Source organism: Chelonoidis abingdonii, chromosome 6 (assembly GCF_003597395.2).
Source record: "Chelonoidis abingdonii isolate Lonesome George chromosome 6, CheloAbing_2.0, whole genome shotgun sequence".
Lineage (NCBI taxonomy): Eukaryota > Metazoa > Chordata > Testudines > Testudinidae > Chelonoidis > Chelonoidis abingdonii.
The window spans coordinates 43,161,501-43,181,202 of NC_133774.1; the positions used below are offsets into that span (position 1 = coordinate 43,161,501).

A 19,702-nucleotide genomic window follows, 5' to 3' on the forward strand; every position below is an offset into this window, starting at 1 on the left:
AGAAGCAGTAGTTCTAAGTTGTGAACTGCCTCAATCATTGCAACAGGTGCTAACTCAGATGTCGGTGCTACAAGGAAGAAAGCACAGAGACAAAAGTGGAAGGACACTATTGTAGGCAGTACTGTAGTTCATTTTGATTTCTGCAAGGTACCTAGGTGTGATGATGCATGCAATATAAATATTCTACATATGCACACAAATGCTTGGATGAACAATGTGTTGGAAATCCAAGATAATCATATAATCTTTGGTTTTAAACAAAGTCTATAAAAATATTAATAAAAATCTTTACTTTCAGGACTTCGTTTCTGCCACTGATTATACTCTGCTGTTAAAGCCTTCACTCGCATCATTAACAATGAAAGCTGTAAAACAAGAAGGAAAAAAAAAAAGAGTATTTAAAAACTAACTCTTGAAATGTGCTGAATAGTATTTGAATAAAATGAGACAGAATATGGTAAAAAATGATTTAGTATTCCATGAGGAAGAATCTGGAAGATACAATGGAGCACATTTTACTAGTTTTAGAATCACTATTGCTTAGTCTATTTGTTTTGATAATGTACAACTACTTAGAAGTTAATTATTTAGATTTATACAGAATAAAACAAAAGATCACCCAATCCAGTGCTCTGAGTGCCCTTGACAATATTTAAAAATACACTAAGAGACCTATCAATTCCACAGATCAACTCAAATAAGAGTGACAACATAAATATAACTGAAATCAATCAACCCCTACACAATCCCCAGAGTCCCACACCCACCTGTAGCTATCTTCCATTTCCAGCATGCTCTGAAAAGTGACAAATTTGGGTTGTCAGAAGGGACCATTAGATTATCCCTAATCCAGCGGTTCTCACAATGATTTTTTGGTGGCCTTAGAGTGTGGCCACCAACTCTTGCTGGTTGCAGCTCTGAAAAAATTTCCTAAAATACTTAAGGAACTTTAGGAAAAACGAATAACTATGCAGATATACATGTCCAGATCATTGTAATTTATTTACAGAGGTTGTTTTTTTTTTTGGCAGACTTGATAATAAAAATACTGTAGAGTTGTCTCCATTCTTTGCTGGACTTAAACAGAATAGAAACAAAAATAAGGTGCTTTGCATATTAATATTATTATTTTTAGATTGCTAGTTAGTAAGTCTGCTATTGTGAAAAGTGATATTTGTATATTTGTTAATATCACTTTTCACAGCAGACTTACTGAACCCTGGTATACTGGGAGACAAATTACGCCCTGGATGAGGAGGTGGATAAGGAGGCAGGGGGGCCAGGGGCAATCGGGGTCTGGAGGAAGCACCGAGGGTCAAGGTGATGGTGGGGCATGAGTCCAGGCATGGAGCCCAAAGCCCTGTGGCTGGGGGACAGAGTCTGCTGCCCACTACCCCAGGGTGGAAGCCTGAAGCCCGAGACACACTGCCCCTGGGAAGGTGGGGAACTCACACTGGTTGCTTGCTCCTACAGTGTTTGTGGCTCTGGAAAGCAGTAGGGACCAATACCTGCAGGCAGCCCAGGGGAAGAGCTGGTGCTTTACCTCTCCTTCCCCATCCCAAAAAATCACAGCCCAGGATGCTGTGGCCACAAGAAAAGACCCTGGTGGCTGCATTTGAGAAATGCTGATCTAATCTGACCTGTGTACCACAAACTATTGATTTTACCCAGTTACCCCTGTACTGAATCTAATAACTTGTATTTGACTAAAGCATAACTTGTAGCTGGCTAAAGCATATCTTCCAGAAAGACATACTGTCTTGGTTTGATTACAACAGAAGATGGAGAATCCACCACTTCCTTTGGTAGTTGGTTCCTATGGTTTGTCATTCTCACTGTTAAAATTTGAATTTGACTGGAAGCTGAAGCCAGACGTTCTCCACTAAATTAAAGTACTTCTAGCACCTGATTTTTCTTCCTGTGATGGTACTTGTACACTATAATTAAGTCACGTCTCGATCTTCTGGCTGGTAAACTAAACAGATTGAGCTCTTTAAACCTCTCACTGTAAAACATTTTCCATAGCCTTGAATAATTTTTGTGGCCGTTCTCTGCATCCTCTCCAATGTGTCAACATTTCATTTAAAATCTGGTCAACAGAACTGTATACAGTACTCTATCACCAGTTTCACCAAGGCCATATACAGAGGTAAAACCACCTCCCCACTTCTACAACACTGCTTATACACCCCAGGCTCGGATTAGCTCTTTTTGCATCACTACCACACTAGGAGCTCATGTTGAACTGCTTTGTCCATTCTGACCCTTAAATCCTTTTCAGTGTCACCATTTTCCAGGATACAGTCTCCTACCCCATTCTGTAGGTATGGCTTTGTTCCTATCTGTCAAGCATTGCATTTGGCTGTATTAAAGTGCATTTTGTCTGAATGGGCCTAGCTTACCAAGGGATCCAGATTGTTCTGTATGACTCCCTTGTCCTCATCATTATTATTTATCACTCCAACAATCATGTCATCTGCAAATATTATCAGCAGTGATTTCAGATTTACTTCCAGATCACTGATGAAAAGTCTTCAGCTCACATGCCTCTGCTGACCACAACTGTGGCAGTAATGTCATGGAGAGAGAGAGAGAGGTGGTTTCTTTGACAGGTAGATCCCAGTCTTTTCTAAATCAAAACCAACAACTTAAAAATCAATCTGGAAACTAATAGGCAGCCAATGCAGGTCACAGAACACAGGTTAGTAGCATCCATGACAACTTTTATAACATTTAAGTATACTACCTCTTATCTTATAGCAATTCAAAATCCAAACTTTAAAGTCTTCACTTTATGCGTAAGGGCCTACATATTCATATCTGTGTAAAAAAGGACTACTTCTCTGATTTAACAGAGTTTTATTATAGTAGTGTTCAGCCCCCTAGTGTACTGCTGCTCTTGAGATACACTGAGAAACTGCAGCTGGAAAACACAAAATACCATGTCAGGAGATCATATGAAAAATGAAGCTAAAGAATCTTCACTTCCATTTATCAAAATGTTTGCCATTCCCAGTTGCAGGAGAGATGAAACAGTAATAATTTCCTCTATTTCTGGAACATTTAAATACACTAAAATAGGTACAGGCGTTTGAATTTTTTTTATAAAATGTAATTTAGTAAGAAATGAAGTGTAGATTTAAGTACAAAAGCTATGTGATGATCATGCATTCCATAAAAGGTAGGGCAGACTCAAATTTGGCTTTTGCTCAGCTAAAAAATTCAAGATTAAGATGCACCATGAATCATCAGCCAAGTTCACATAATAAAAATATCAGGAATTGACAAATTAAGGTCAGCTTTTTACTGCTTGAGAGAACCCATTATTAAAACGTTCACACATTATTAATAGAGTCAATAAGGATAAAGTAGACAACTTTGTATAGGGTAAGTGAAGAATGTTCACCTATTTCCTAAAAAAGCAAGATAATTAGTATTTGTCTGATAGAAAACTAAAAATTGTCCATTGAGTCATAGGCGCCAACTTTTCCCAGCACCGGTAGGTGCTTGCATCCTGCCCTGCCCCCTCCCTGCCCCTACTGGACTCCTTCCCCAAATCTGCGCCCTGGCCCTCCTTTTTCCTGAGTGCGCAGCGTTCCCCCTCTTCTCCCTTCCCTCCCAGCTCTTGCTGTTTCGCAGTGGCAAGCGCTGGAGCTAGGGGGAGAAGTGGCGCGCTCAGAGGAGGAGGCAGAGGTAAGCTGGGGCAGGGAGCTGCCGGTAGGAGCAGAGCATCCAGCAATTTTTCCCTGTGGGTGCTCCAGCCCCGGAGCACCCACAGAGTCAGCACCTATGCGCTGAGTACAGAAAAGATGGACTTACCTGAGCATCTGATTCTGGAAGTGTTTCTATTCCTAGCAGTGTTAGCTTGCTCTGACACTTAGTAGAAAGAGAAAAAACAGTGATTACTTATTATTCCTTCCCTTCTTAGGCCAACCAAATAGTGATTTAAAATTCGTCCAAAATAATGTTGTTGTTTTATAGTTAGAAGTATTAGCATGGCTCCCACCATGTTGCTGGGGGCCATGCCTGAGAGGACGATGACAGAATGTTTCAACAACAGATCACAACAAAAGGGATAGGGCTGGGCCTTCACTAACTGAAGAAGTGGAAGTGGAGGCACTACAAAAAGACGATTGGCCACCTGGAAAGAGAGACAATAGCTGGGAAATGTCTGAGTAGGAGGAAGACAATGTTCTGAATACATGGGGATCAGGTGGGAAAGGGAGGCTCAGACAGGACTGAAGGGGAAACTAAGAAAGAAAAGTGGGGACAAGACTGATTGGGAGAAGAATTGAGAGGGAAGTTAGTGAATCAGCCATGGCTCACACTTTAAACCAGCACTTCCCAGACTTTGTCTTTGTTATCCTGGAGTTCAGCATTCAAATCATGTCCTGCTTCAATCATACAGTGAGTTGTTCAAGCTCTATCCATATCTTAAATCTTTATGCTATGATACATCCTATCCTTTCTCACCTGCTTTGATAAGTCATGAAATTGTTAATGATGTTGGCATACAAAATATCCTCACTGGCATCTGAGTTAGCACCCACTGAAATGAATGGGACAATTCTTGTAAAGCTATTGTTTCTGGTTCTTTGGAAACTTGGACAGACATTGCTGCCTCAATTACACTGGAGTCACATTTCAAAGTTTTATTGACTAGCATAACAGAGAAAGACTTTTTATTTTTCATGAAAGCTAAGACTGGAAAGCAACTGAAAACATCTGTCCGCATCCCCTGTAGACTTCTGCACCCCCACCAGGGCAGCATGCCTCATACATTGAGAAAAAATGATTTGAACACAAATGGCCCAATTTTCCAAGGTGCAGACATAAGCATGAAAGGGGGTCAATTTATGAATTTGCCAGGGTGCCAGTTACATTTTAAAGCTGAAATCTAACAAATTCAGTTTGCCAATATATAAGATAATCCAGTTGGATAACTCCTTTTATTGAGTACAGAGAGAGCCAGCTTACTAGTTTTAACACTGGGTTTTTTCAGGTTAACTTTTAACTTGAACACTATTTCTCAAATCAGCACATTTACTTATTTTTAACCAACCAATAATTTATTAATTGACCCTGTACATAACATAACATACCATCAGCAGTAAAATATAGGCCATGCAAATTACCAAGATTCTTATTCCATTTACTTACGGTCATAAATTCTCAGTTCCTCACACATTTATCATACTTCCAAGAATGCACTTGTCTTTACTTTTAGGCCAGTGATTCTCAAACTTTTGTACTGGTGACCCCCTTTCACACAGTAAAGCTCTGAGTGCAACCCCCCTTATAAATTAAAAACACTTTTTAAATATTTAACACTATTATAAATGCTGGAGGTGAAGCAGGGTGTGGGATGGAGGCTGACAGCTCACAACCCCCCATGTAGCTCACAGCCCTCAGTCTGAGAGCCCCTGTTTTAGATCAATTTGCATGGACTTATATAGGAATTAAAATCTAAAATATGGTTACTTGAGCTCTCGCTAGAGAGTGAAGGCTCAGCAAGATAACCTACAGGCATTTATATTAAAGACCATAAGGGGAAATACAATCTTTGAAATTAAATCTCAGCACTTCTTTTTATCCTCTTAGCCCTGGGATGGAGAGAGAGTCCTTTCCACCCAGCTGGTTCAGGTGTCAGATGCATTTAGGATTCTGCAGCTGCTTGTGTTGGGTTCAGTCAAGTCTCTTGAGCACATGGTAACTTCAGTTTTATATATCCTAATTTCAGGGCTGGTCGGAGGGGGTCCATCTTCTGATTCCTATTGGACATGTGCCAAATGAGTGCTCAGATTTCAGATTAATTTCTCTGCTGCTTCCCTTGGTATCCAGTAGATGGTGTTGGTGTCCAAACACATTTCTTTAATCTATTTCTTATGGGAGGCTTTTAAAATTACATTCATTTCACTGGTTGTATTGCACTATTTGCCCCTATTATCAATTGGGATTCCCCTCTTGTAAGCATTTTTTTTTTAAATATACCACAGTTATACCCTGGTTTATATTTTTTAACATTTCTTCTTACTTGTGGCATACAATTTCTATTACTGCTAAAATGCAACAATTATTTACAATGAAAACCAACAAAATTCTTTATCTCCTAAATTTGGAGGACATAGATGTAACTCACAATGCAAACAAATGTGCAGATTCTAATTTGGGGTGAAAAAGCTGTTCATGGTATATGTGATTTACAAGAAACACAATGTTTACAGTTACTTTGGAATTGAAATACTGCATAGGACAGCAGTGTATGACTCTTGCCTGGTAACTTGGGGATTTTTTTAAGCTAGGTTGGGAGGGAGAAAGAGGTTTATACACATGCAAATTATGAGAGATTTTTGCCTTGGTGATTGACAATACCCTCATTTAGAGAGACAAGGTGGGTGAGAGAATATCTTTTATTGGACCAACTTCTATTGGTGAAAGAGACAAGCTTTCAAGCCACGCAGAGCTCTTTTTCAGGTCTCATACTCTCATTTAGTCATTTTGGTTTCTACGGCTTAGGGCAATGACCGACCTTGGCTCATGCCCTTAGACAAAGTGTTTCACATTATGTGAACATTTTCCTATTGTCTTCATAGGTGGACCCCACTATGGGATAAACAGGTGCATAATATTCCCAGAAGTTAGTAATGGGCCTACAGTATCTTTCACTATTAAGTTGTATGTCAGTTTCCCCTGAGAACTGCATATTTTCTCCCAAACACTACATGACTCAAGCAGTGGTTTTGAAACTTCATCCTTAATGTTTTGGAAAAAAATAATAAAACATATTATATTTTGCTATGTAATAAAGGGAGAAAATGATTATAAAATAAATGGAATGTTAGATGATAAACCACACAATCTGAGCATGTAATATGCTAATCATTAGCTCTCTATTACCTGATACAGCATACTATGTGCATTAGTGATGTCATGTCTACAAAAAGGAGAAAGAAAGTGGTAGCTGCAGCTACCAACTGCCATCAAAAATTGTGTGCAAGTATTTCCTTTATTGTTCTAAAGAGATTGGGAAATCATTACACTGAACATCTTTGGTGAGGTGTAATCTAAACTGATAAAATTTTTGGATTCTCCTCCAGTTCTGAAAAATTGGTGGCAAGAGAGATCACATCATCCCGCATAAAAAATTGGAATGATATTTCTGTTGATAGTTAGGAAGAATACTTGATAAAGCAAGAGACATTATTCCCTGCAGCTTGTTTAATCCCAAGTGATGCACTATACCAACTTATGTACATACAGTAAAGAATCCTACAGAAAAAAGGAAGTCCTAGAATATACTTATGATTAGACATTATTTCTTTATGTACAGCCCCCAATATTTACATAAATTTAATATAATTTATTGTAAGTCACAAGTATTTAAACTATTTTTTATTTTGACTTTTTAAAGGTGATTCCTGTTTCTAAAATGTCAATAACTGAGCAAAAATGACTGAAGAAGATACTGCAAGTACAGTCAAATCCCGAAATAATGCCCCCCGCCAAAATGCAAAATCGCATATAATGCGATCTCAGGTTGGCTCCCCTTTAAGGTACGGTATAACACAGTATGATATTGTACCAATGGTTCACAACACCATGGCAGGGGAGAGAAGCTGCAACCCTGCACCTGCTGGGGACAGAGAATTCCGAGGCCGCTGGCGCCGGTGCTCTCTGTTCCCAGCAGGCAGAGAATCGCAGCTCCTCTTGAAGCGGGAGGGAAGCCGTGGCCCCGCACTTGCCGGGAACAGAGAGCACTGATGCCCGCAGCCCCGGAGTTCTCTACCCCCGGCAGGCAGGGAGCCATGGCTCCTCTTGAAGCGGGAGGGAAGCCGCAGCCCTGCACCTGCTGGGGACAGAGAGCACCAGCGCCCGCAGCCCCGGAGTTCTCTGTCCCCGGCAGGCGGGGGGCCACAGCTCATCTACCCTGCTGCACTAGGCACCAGGGGCAACAGGCGGTGCACCTCAATGCACCGCTTTGGAGACCACCGGACTGATTTGAAACCCTGCTATACCGCAACCCCGCATTTAGCACGATAGGATTTTTTGGACCCCAAAGGTTGTGTTATAGCAGGGTTTCACTGTAGTTATTGAACTAAAATTGACAGAACAGATTATTCATGTGCATTAGTTGGGTTATAGTTTTATTTATCTTATTACCAGTACACAGTACTCAAAATAATATACTACTGCGTATGAATACTACATAAAATCCTGTTAAGCCATTCAGAATCAAAGTACCATAATTTAGAACATAACTGCTCCTTTCACATCCAATTGAATTAGAATGGGTGTATTAGCATCTTTCAGAATGTATAGTGAGTCCTCAAAACCATTAAAAAAATCAGACAGGGATTCTGCGTTTTTTTTTTGTTTTTTTTTTAAAGTAACAATAAAAATGTGGATAGGCAGAACAGTTTAATGGTTAAGGCATTGGCTTGGAAGTCAGAAAAAACCTGAATTCTATTCCTAGACCCCGTCTACACTGCGCCTTAAATTCGAATTTAACAGCGTTAATTCGAATTAATGGTGCACCCGTCCACACTACACCGCCCTGTAATTCAAATTAAAGGGCTATTTAAATCGATTTTAGTACTCCTTCAAAACCACAGGAGTAACCCTAAAATCGATGTTACTAATTCGGAATTAGTGTAGGTGGACGGAAATCGAAGTTACGGCCTCCAAGAGGTATCCCAGGACACCACTGACCACTCTGGACAGCAGTTCAAAACTCCGATGCACTGGCCAGGTAAACAGGAAAAGCCCCGCGGAGTTTTGAATCAGTTCCTGTTTGGCCAGCGTGGGCTCTGAGCAGCACAGGTGACCACGTACAGCTCAGCAGCACATTAAAAATGCAGTCTCCTGAGAATAGAAAAAGAGCTCCAAATGACCACAGAAGAGCTAGTGGATCTCATGCTATCTGGGGTGTGATTCAGTGCTTACAGAACTCCGTTCGCAAACGAAATGAGAAACATTGAAAGAATTTCAAATCTATGATTGAAAAAGGACACAGGAGGGACTCGTTGCAATGTAGGATAAAGTCAAAGAACTGAGGCAGGCATACCAGAAAACCAGAGAGGCAAACGGAAGTCTGGAGCAGGTCCGAAAACATGAAGGTTCTAGGCAGAGCTGCATGCAATTTTTGGGGGCTTGGCAACAAGTCCCCCACCCGTGCCGTGGATCAGAGGTCACGTGTTGCAATATCAACCGTGCTGAGGATTCTGCAGAGGGGGCAATGACGAAGATGAGCAGGAGGAAGAGATTGCAGATAGCACACAGCTCTCAATTACCAACACAGCCAGGAGCTGTTTTTGAGCCTGAATTACCCTCCAGCCCAACCAAGCCACTATCCCAGACAGTGAAGCCATGAGAAGGGACCTCTGGTGAGTGAATGTTTCTATCAATCATGGTTACAAACAAGCGTTTTTTAATTATAAATTTGGAACATGCGTTGTCATTTCTTCTAGCAGTACAGTTACAGGAAAATTCGTTAACATGTCTGGGGTGGAGAGTGAAAATCCTCCCAAGAATCTCCATGAATTGATATTGGAGGAAATCAAAGAGCCTTTTCAGTAGATTTCGGGGCAAGGCCCTAATCCAGTCCCTCATTGAATGAAACTTTCCCCCTCCAGCATGCATGACGTAATTTGGAAATCATTGCTTCACAGAGCATAGGAAGGCTTGTGCTGGGCTCTCTGTCTGTTTGGCGAGCAGGAACTCTTCCCAGCTAACAGCCACGCGCTGTGAGGGTGGAGGGGAGCTTTAGAAGGGAGGAGCTGGGAGAACCCTGGAGAAGTCAAACATAAAGACTTACCATGGCTGCATGGAAGCTGAATTATGATTACAGGACCGGAACCTGCGTCTGCATGTGCTCTGACCCCAGGGACAGAGCTCCAGTATTAAAATGCAAAATTCGACCTTGTAGTGAATCACATGTGCTATGTAAGGGGCATAGTTTGGTTCACTGTAAATCATTTGTTTCTGTAAAATGTATCTTTTTACATACGTCTCTGTACTCTGCTACCTCCCCCATACAGCTGCGCACTGTTCTGTACTCCCTGCCCCATCTGGAAGGCTAGCCAAAAGGCGGAGGAGAAAGAGAACTCGAGATGAAATGTTTTCAGAAATCATGGAAGTAGCCACAGTAAAGAGCTCATCATAATGATTGGAAGGAATGGAAGCAAAATACAAAGAAAGATGCCAGTGACCGGGAGGACAGGAGAGAACGCTCGAGTGGAGGTGGCGGGAGGAAAACAGAGGTGGCGGGAGAGAGACACGGCAGGTAGAAGAGAGGTGGCGCAAGGAAGCCGCAGGAAGATCAGAGGTTAGGCAGGAAGACTGCGTTGCGTGATGAACGCTGGAGCTGCTGCGTGAACACACTGAGATCCTCAGACGCATGGTGGATGTCAGGAACAGCAGCGGGTAAGGTGCCACTGCAGCCCATGTTTAACCACCCCGAAGCTCCCCAAGTCCATATCTCCTCACCCAGACGTGTTAGAATGCGTGGGGGAAGGCTTTGCTGCACCAGAACACTCCACCCCCATGGACAGCCCAACCAAAGGCTGACATTAAGCTGAAATGTGCTTCAGGCTTTTCCTTACTCCGATCCTCTCCAAAGCACACCATGCAGGGATACCTAGAATATCAGTGCTCTTTATTAATTACTTTCTAATCAAGAAACATCAAACGGGGGAGGGTGGTTTCTTACAGGAATGATTTTTAAAAAGAACTCATGATTTTAAGCAATAACAAATGACTTTTAATACTGAAATAAACGATTTTTTCAAATATACTGACTTTATTCCTTCAGCTAGATGTAATCAAAGGGGGGGGGGGGGAGTTGCTTTTAAAAGTCCTTCAGCAAGCTGTAAGTAAGGGGAGGGTGGGTGCTTACAGGGATCAAGAAGGCGGGAGTGTTCATCAAGGAAACAACACTGCAGTCACACCTACCTGGCCGCGCTGAACTACTTTTCAAGGCTTCTCTGATGCGCACGCCCCTGGTGTCTCTTCTAACGCCCTGGTGTCTGGGCTGCTCGTAGTGAGCGGCCAGGTGATTTGCCTCAGCCTCCCACCCCGCCAGAAGGTCTCCCCCTACTCACAGAGATTGTGGAGCACACAGCAAGCAGCAATAGCAATGGGGACATTCTTTTGGCTGAGGTCTGAGCGAGTAATAATGATCGAAAGCCGCCCCTTAAACGCCCAAATGCACACGTCTACAACCATCCTGCATTCCTCAGCCTGTAGTTGAACAGCTCCTGACCACTGTCCAGGCTGCCTGTGTATGGCTTCATGAGCCATGGCATAAGGGTAGGCTGGGTCACCCAGGAAATGGACAGGCATCTCAACATCGCCAACTGTTATTTTTCTGGTCTGGAAGTAATTCCTTGCTGCAGCCGTTTAAAGAGAGTGTGTTCGAGAAGGTGAGCGTCATGAACCCTTCCTGGCCATCCCACGTGGATGCTGGTGAAACGTCCCTTGTGATCCACCAGTGCTTGCAGCACCATGGAAAAGTACCCCTTGCGGTTCACGTACTGGGTGCCCTGGTGCTCTGGGCCAGATAGGGATATGGGTTCCATCTATGGCCCCCCACAGTAGGGACCCATTGCAGCAAAGCCATCCACTATCACCTGCACGTTTCCAGAGTCACAACTTTCGTAGCAGCAGCGTTAACGATTGCTTTGGCTACTTGCATCACAGCAGCCCCACCGGTGATTTCCCACTCCAATGGATCCCGACTGATCGGAGCTGTCTGGAGTTGCAAGTTTCCAGAGGCTATGGCCACTCGCTTCTGCACTGGTGAGGGCGTGCTCTCATGTTAGTATTATGGCGTTTCAGGGCAGGGGAAGCAAGTCACAAAGTTCAAAGAAAGTGCTCTTACATGCAAAAGTTTTGCAGCACTGGAATGCGTCCCACACCTGCAAAACATGCGGTCCCACCGCTGTGCTTGTTTCCCGTGCCCAAATGGTGTTCATGTGTAGAACGCTGCCCCATACCAGCAGTAGCTCCAAAATGCTGGGCCCACGGTAGGGAGAAATCAGTCTCCATATCGTCATCATCATCATCGTCTTGTCGGTGCGGTGCCATAGCTGCCCGCCTCCTCCTCCTCCTCTCCTCCTCCCCTCTCCTCCTGAATTTGCAGTCATCAGGCTCAGCAAGACAGCACGAGAGTGCGCGTGGTTTTACAACTTGCACGATTGCGTTACTGGTCTCAGCAGGGTCATGGTCTCAGCAGGGTCCCTGCTTGCTGTGCTATGGCGTTTGCTCTCTTCACCCAGGAAAAGGCGCGAAATGGTTGGCTGCTCTTTTACAAAGGAGGGGTGAGGCTGTACCCAGCACCACCCGGGACAATGTTTTGGTCCCAGCAGGCCTGGTCTCTCAACCAGCGAAGTAGGAACTATGGGATAGCTGTGGAACAGCTACCCACAGTGCACCGCTCCTGAAATCGACGCTAGACGTGGGCCATGGACGCACAAAATCGATTTTAGAATCCTAGTGTGGACGCACTAAATCGATTTTATAAAATCGGTTTTATAAAATCGATTTAAAGTAATTCGATTTAATCAGGTAGTGTAGACAAGGCCCTAGTATTCCCACTGACCATTGACCTTTGGCAATTAACATCACTGCTCTATAAACCTCTGCCACACTCTGTTTTTCTCTCATCTACTTAGTATTTGTACAATGTCTAGCACAGAGTCTAGCACAATGGAGTCCCAGTCTCAGCTGGGCCCACTAAGCGCTAATTCAATACAAATAATAATAGTTAATATTTTTATTTGTTTTTAAACTTACATTCCATTCCATTTTGATAATCTAAAATAGACATAACATCAATACTGCAAACAAAAAAAATCACATTATAATGGATCCCTCAGTGCCATTTACACTTTCACTTTTGGCCTGTATTTTGCATTATTTTCTCCCAGCCTTCTCTGTGAGAATACATGTTTTTGAAGATGACCTACAATAAACTTAGTCTATTACTAATGATATGCATACCTCTTCCATCTGCCTCCATATCTCCTCACATTCATCCAAGAGTTCTTCTTTGGCATCTATAGAACACACTATATTACTGGTGATTGTTGGAGCCAGATCATGTTGATATGATGACACATGTTTTGCCAATTTCTCAGCCTATGAACAAGCAGAAAATAATTGTCATTGTATGGAACTGAAATAATTAGAAACGATAGAGAATCATATCCACAGCAAAACAGGGAAAGCAGTACGACTTTTCTTAATCCTTCAGTTATTAGCACTTAATAGAAATCCTGGGCAGTGTACAAACTTTAATTAACAGCAGTTAACTCTAATAGTGAACTAGAATTTTAAAACAAACAAAGCACCAATATGTTGAGGTTCCCTCAGAGACCTTTTCCACTTGGCTTATTCAGAACACTTTGTCAGCTCTGGGAGAAGACTTCATCCAGTTCTCTGGGATCCAAAAAACTCAGTTCAACTACAGGTATCTTTATCCAGCATATTGCAAAGCTACACTGAGCTGATTAGACTCAAGAGCATACCACACTTCCCAAGTTACGCAGAAAATCTCTTCCTTTATACCCATTTAGACATTACATTGCATTTACTATACAGTGCATCACATGTGTGCACCATGCTTTAACCATGCATTGTCCACACTTGACCTCATCTCTACATTCCAAACTTATCTTGTCCAGAGAATCATTTCCTAACAATGTGTGTTCTCCCTCTTAGCTGGCTCAGATATTCTCTTTTTAGCATGACCTTTTAACTTATCTTATTTAGCACAAACATTCTGTTTTCAGTTTAATGATCTGCTTATCTCCATAATTCTATCCTCCAAGTAATAAGGCCTCCCTCCATGAGTTAATTACTCACATCAGGCCAGGCCTGAGCTACATAATATAGCTATATATTGTATTCTAACACAAAATTCCCATTTTTCAAAGTGCTTGATGTCATCTGTTCTCATGTTTTCCTTTGTCCTCTGTTGGGAGACTTTATTAATGAAACAATGAGATGGTAACAACAGGTGAACACCTACAAAAAGGTATTTTTTTTCTTCCTCGTAACTGAAATAACCACAAACCTTCAAGTGCCATAGTATTACAAAACACGGAGTGACTTGAACTCTGGATTCCCATAAACATCTACATATTTCACCTTTTGGTAACATTTAGTATAGCCACCACATAATCTTCAGGGTCAATCATTACTACAAAAGTACACAATCACCATACTAGATAGTAATGTAATAGTTATATATGCCCTAATAATCAAGAGGATAAGAACTATCCTAGTCTGGTTCAGCAATACATGAAGCCAGAACTGTTTCAGCCTAACAGAATTGAGGGGAAGGATGGAACTAGACTGAGGCCTAGTCTACACTACAAAGTTAGATGGACATAAGCCACGTTAGGTGGAGTTAATAATGTATGTGTCTGCACCACTGAGTCCCTTCCACCAAGCTAAAGCGCTTGTAAAATCAACTTCTGTACGCTACCTCTGTGAGAGGCATAGTGCTTAAGTCGACACCCAAACAGCGACATGGGGATATTGTAGACACTGCGCCGTGTAATTCGAATGAATTGGCCTCCAGGAGGTGTACCACAGTGCTCCACTGCGACTGCTCTGGAGAGTACTTTCAACTCCACTGCATCTCAGCCAGGTACACAGGAAACAGCCATCCCCCTGTTAAAGCCCCAGGAACTTTTGAATTTTCGTTTCCTGTTTAATCAGTGTAGAGAGCTTGTCAGCACAGCTGATCATGAATGTTCAAGTCTGCAAACGCGCTCCAGCGTGGAGCACCCAGGAGGTGGTGGATATTATTGCTGTGTGGGGAAAAGAGTCTGTGAAGGCAGAGTTCCGATCCAGCAGAAGAAATGCTGACATCTATGCCAAAATTGTGCGGGGCATAGGGAAGAAGGGTTACACCACGAACACACAGCAGTGCTGCATGAAAATAAAGGAGCTTCGGCAAGCATACCAGAAGACAAGGGAGGTAAACAGTCGCTCTGGTTCTGAGTCTCAGACATGCCACTTCTGTGAGGAGCTGCATGCAATTCTTAGTAGCGACTCCATCACTATTCCAAAACGCTTCACGGATACCTCCCAGGAGCCCCGGGCAACAACAAGGAGGACATTGCTGAAGAGGAGGAAAATGCATGGCAGGCAAGTGGAGGATCCAGTCTCCCTAACAGCCAAGAACTTTTTTTAAACTGTGGAGCTCATCCCCTCACAGGACCAATTGTTGGTGGAGCATGATGCTGTGGAAGGCACCTCTGGTGAGTACACATTTTCAATCAAACTGTAGGGGTTACATGATATTATTTTTAATGCTGGATGTGAATAAAAAAAATTGGGATAGTGGTTATCAGAGGCCACTCCAGCTATGCAGAGGGTGCCCTCCCAAAAAGACTGTTTATGTGCACGGGGATTGCCCTGGAATCCTCCACAGAGATCTCTAGGAAGCTTTCATGGAATTATTCTGCAATCCTTTGTAGAAGATTTCTGGGAAGGGCTGCCTTATCTCATTCACCATGGTAGGACGCTTCCGTGTGCCACGCCAGTATTAACTCTTCTGGCATCACTGCGGCACACAACAGTGCAGCATAAGGACTCAGACGCTTGCAGCATCTGCTCCCTTTCTGCCTGTTTCCCTCAGGAGAGTGATATCACATGTGATCACCTAGGGGAAACGAGGGGAAGTTTTAAATGCTAGCCCTTAAACAGCAAGCGATTCAATAAATAATCCACCCATTTGGTGAATTCTGGGTCACACAACCATGCTTTCCGGAGCGTGCCCTGGTTGTGGTTGGAAGGAATCACTGCGTATTGCAGCCAGCATTTTAAAAAGGGGGGGGGGAGGGATCACGATGCTTCCTGTTTGTCTCCCTTCCATCCCAACCCGATGCTGCTTTTGTAACAATCAAATTATTTACGGGACTTTACACTGGTGCCTGTCCTCAAGCACCATCCAGGTTGCCATGGGAAAGGGGGCTGTTCTGAGGTTGGAACCACTGATTCCAAGAATGTCTTAACAAAAACTGCAGTACTTGGTCCATGCCTCATGGCCTCACTCATCATGGCTGTAGCAGCAAATTGACTCTTGCAGTAGCCAGCAGTTCTGATTACGTTGCGTCTTGCAGGGATGTGCATTGAGGGGTGTTTCTTTTATAAAAAGGTTTAACCTTGCACCATAAACAATATATTCACTGTCAATGCTACCTTTGTGCTTTGTATTCTTTGCAGCTGAAACCTTGTCCATAGACACGTCCTCCAAACCAGAACAGAGACTTTCCCAGATTAGAAGGCGGAAAAAGAAGACTCTGGAGGACTTGTTCAATGAGTTAATGCATGCCTCTGATAGTGACAAGACGGAGCTCAGCGCATGGAGGATTGCACTGTCCGACAGCCTGCACAATGACTGCAAGGACAGGAGAGCATGCAGGGAACACAAGCGTGACACGCAGGACAAAATGGTGCAGATTATGAGGGAGCAGACATGTTGAGGCGTCTGGGTGAGGTTCAAGGCAGCTGGACACTAGAGAACCATTGAAGCCTATGCTGAACTTGCTGCCATCGTCATCAAGTTCCATATCTTCCTCTCCCAGGCATCCTAGGATGAAGGGTGGGGGTGTGGGGAGAGTCCAGTATCCCTTTCACTTAACTCCAGGGGAGGGTACAAGGACCAGAAGGCCCCCATTCCCACACCTTTGTTTGTTATTGCAATGCAATTGTAAGCAAGCTGTCCTTGTCTCCCTTCTCCCCCACCCACGTGTTATCAGCCCTTTCGCCCCAGGTTATCTTACTTTTCTTTGCTCAGTATTTGTGAGCATAATAAAAATTAATGGATTGAGGAAAAAAGGCTCTTTAATTGTTCAGCACACTGTGGTTCGCAGGGGTAAAGTTTACTGGGGAGTACATGAAATGAAAGGGACATCTTGGTAAGGAACAACACAAATAAGTGTCACATTACTGAGAGTCATTGAATAAATGAAACTAGTTTTCAAAGTCTCACGGAGATGCAGTGCCCCTCAATATGCTCTTCTTATTGCCCTGGTGTCTGGCTGCTCAAAATTGGCTGCCAGGCGATCTACCTCAATTCTCTACACCGCTGGAAACTCTTCTCTCTTTGTTTCACAGATATTATGGAGCACACAGCAACAACAATGGGATGTTGCTTTCACTGAGATCTAACCTAATAAGCAAACTACACCACCGGGCTTTTAAACGTCCAAAGGCACATTCCACTACCATTCTGCATTTGCTCAGCCTCTGGTTGAACCGCTTCTTACTGCTGTCCAGGCTGCCTGTGTACGGCTTAATGAGCCATGGGAGCAAGGAGTAGGCTGGGTCTCCCAGGATCACAACTTACATTTCAACATCACCAATAATTATTTTTCAGTCTGGAAAGAAAGTTGCTGCTTGCAGCTTTCTGAACACACTGGAGTTTCCCTTTCCACACCTTTCCCGACCATCCCACATTGATGTTGGTGAAACGACCCGTGATCCACCAGCGCTTTCAACACCATTGAGAAGTACCTCTTTGGCAAGATGGTCTGGTGCCAAGATAGGGATATGCGTTCTGTCTATTGCCCCAATGCAGTCATGGAATCCCATCGTGGCAAAACCATCCATTATGTCTTCCATGTTGCTCAGAGTCACTACTCTTCTTAGCAGAAGTGTATTGATTGCCCTGGAAACTTGGATCACAACAGACCCCACAGTAGATTTACTCACCCCAAATTGATTCCTCACTGACCGGCAGCAGTCTGGTGTTGGAAGCTTCCACAGTTATTGCCACTCGCTTCTCAACTGTCAGAGCAGTTCTCATTTTAGTATTGCTGCCCTTGAGGGCTGGGGAAAGCTCTTCGCACAGTTCCATGAAAGTGGCCTTACACATTCATAACTATGCAGTCCCACCAGTCAGTGTTTGTTTACCAGGCCCAGAAGCAGCGCTCCACCATGTTAAGGTGATGAGTGACTGACTCATAGACTTTAAGGTCAGAAGGGACCATTATGATCATCTAGTCTGACCCCCTGCACAAAGCAGGCCACAGAATCCTACCCATCCACTTCTATAACAAACCCCTAACCTATGTCTGAGTTATTGAAGTCTTCAAATTGTGGTTTGAGACTCAAGGCTGCAGGAATCCTCCGGCACGTGCCGTGCCCCACAATGGCAGCGGAAGGAGAAAAACGCTCCAGTGGCTCCTGCAATCTGCCCGGAGCCGAAAATTCCTTCCCGACCACCAAATCTGACGGATCAGCTAAACCTTGAGCATGGTGGAGGCAAGACTCACCAGCCGGCACTTTCAGGGAAGAAGTCTCCCCTTCAGATCCCATTTTCCATCTACTTCCCATCACATGACCACTGGTGACATACTGAAAGATAATTGCCAATCTATTATCATACATCCTTTCCATAAACTTTATACGTAGTCTGCCGCCTCGAGGCGTAGATCTCCTTAATGGTTATCACTTCGTTTTAATTTCCAAGTCTAAATGTCTTTACCTTCTGGTAAATAATATTCCTCTCATGTAATGCAGATCCCATGGGCTAAACAAGGACCCAAGTAAGGACGAGTTTCCATTCCTCGATCAATCCTAGGAGCCATCTCTGAACCTGTTCCAGTTTGAATGGGGCCAGAACTGCAACACAGTATTCCAGATTGGGTCTCACCGTGCCTTATATCTGGTCTAACCTCCTTATTCTTTGCTGGAAATACCTCGCCTGATGCATCCTAAAACTGCATTAGCTTTTTTAACAGCCATATCACATTGGCGGCTCATAGTCATCCTGTGATCAACCAATACTCCAAGGTCCTTCTCCTCCTCTGTTACTTCCAACTGATGTGTGCCCAATTTATAACTAAAATTCTTATTATTAATCCCTAAATGCATGACCAGCATTTGCGAATTGCTCCGTTCCATGGCTTCCAGCAGGGCTTGGGTGGCATCACATTGTTCCACGTGGCAGCTCCTGCCTCAGCTGACCAAATACTGCAGGATAAGGCGTGAGGTGTTTGCAATGCTCAGAACAACAGTGTACAGTTAAGCAGAGTCCATGTTTGCTGTGCTTTGGCATCTGTGCAGGTAACCCAGGCTTAGGAAAAAAGGCGCAAAAAAGGCTTGGCTTGTTTGCCATTGATTTCAGGGAGGAAGGGAAAGAGTCAGGTAAGTGCATCATGGGAGGCTAATGCCATGTTTCCATAGCCACTCACGCAAATGTTTTGGTCCCATGAGGCATTCCAAGCCCAACCCAACATTCCATTCGGCTCCAGGCACTGTGGGATAGCTACCCACAGTGCAGTGCTCCATGAGTCAATGCAAGCCCTGCTAGTGAGAATGTGCTCTGCTGACACAAAGAGCATAGTGAGGACATGCAAAATCAACTTGCTTAAATTGAAGGCTCAATGCTGACATATAAAATCAACCTAATTTTGTAGTGCAGACATATCCTGAGTCTTGGATCTCGGTTTGACATCCTGTGTGACCTTGGGCACTTCACATATGCCTAGTCCTGTTAACTCCTATGCATAACTAACTTTGTGCACATGGAAATTCTCAATGAGCTCAGGTCTACACCCAAAGATAAAGTTACTCATCTACGTAAGTGTTTGAAGGATCAAAGCCTTAATCTCCGTGCTTCAATTTCCCATTTGTAAAATGGGAAGCATTACTAATACTTCCTTTCTTCACAAGAATGCTGAGG

General features: G+C 43.5%; 1 protein-coding gene across 1 annotated transcript in view; it reads right to left on the reverse strand.

Annotated features, from left to right (window-relative positions):
• CENPK (centromere protein K) overlaps positions 1 to 19,702 on the reverse strand; it is a 47,624-nt gene that overhangs the window by 24,011 nt on the left and 3,911 nt on the right. Inside the window, exons 3-5 of the mRNA XM_032773667.2 lie at positions 13,000 to 13,137; positions 3,820 to 3,876; positions 293 to 365 (exon numbers count right to left, since the gene is read on the reverse strand). Coding sequence (XP_032629558.1) covers positions 293 to 365; positions 3,820 to 3,876; positions 13,000 to 13,137 — 268 coding nt within the window. The remainder of the gene's footprint in view (positions 1 to 292; positions 366 to 3,819; positions 3,877 to 12,999; positions 13,138 to 19,702) is intronic.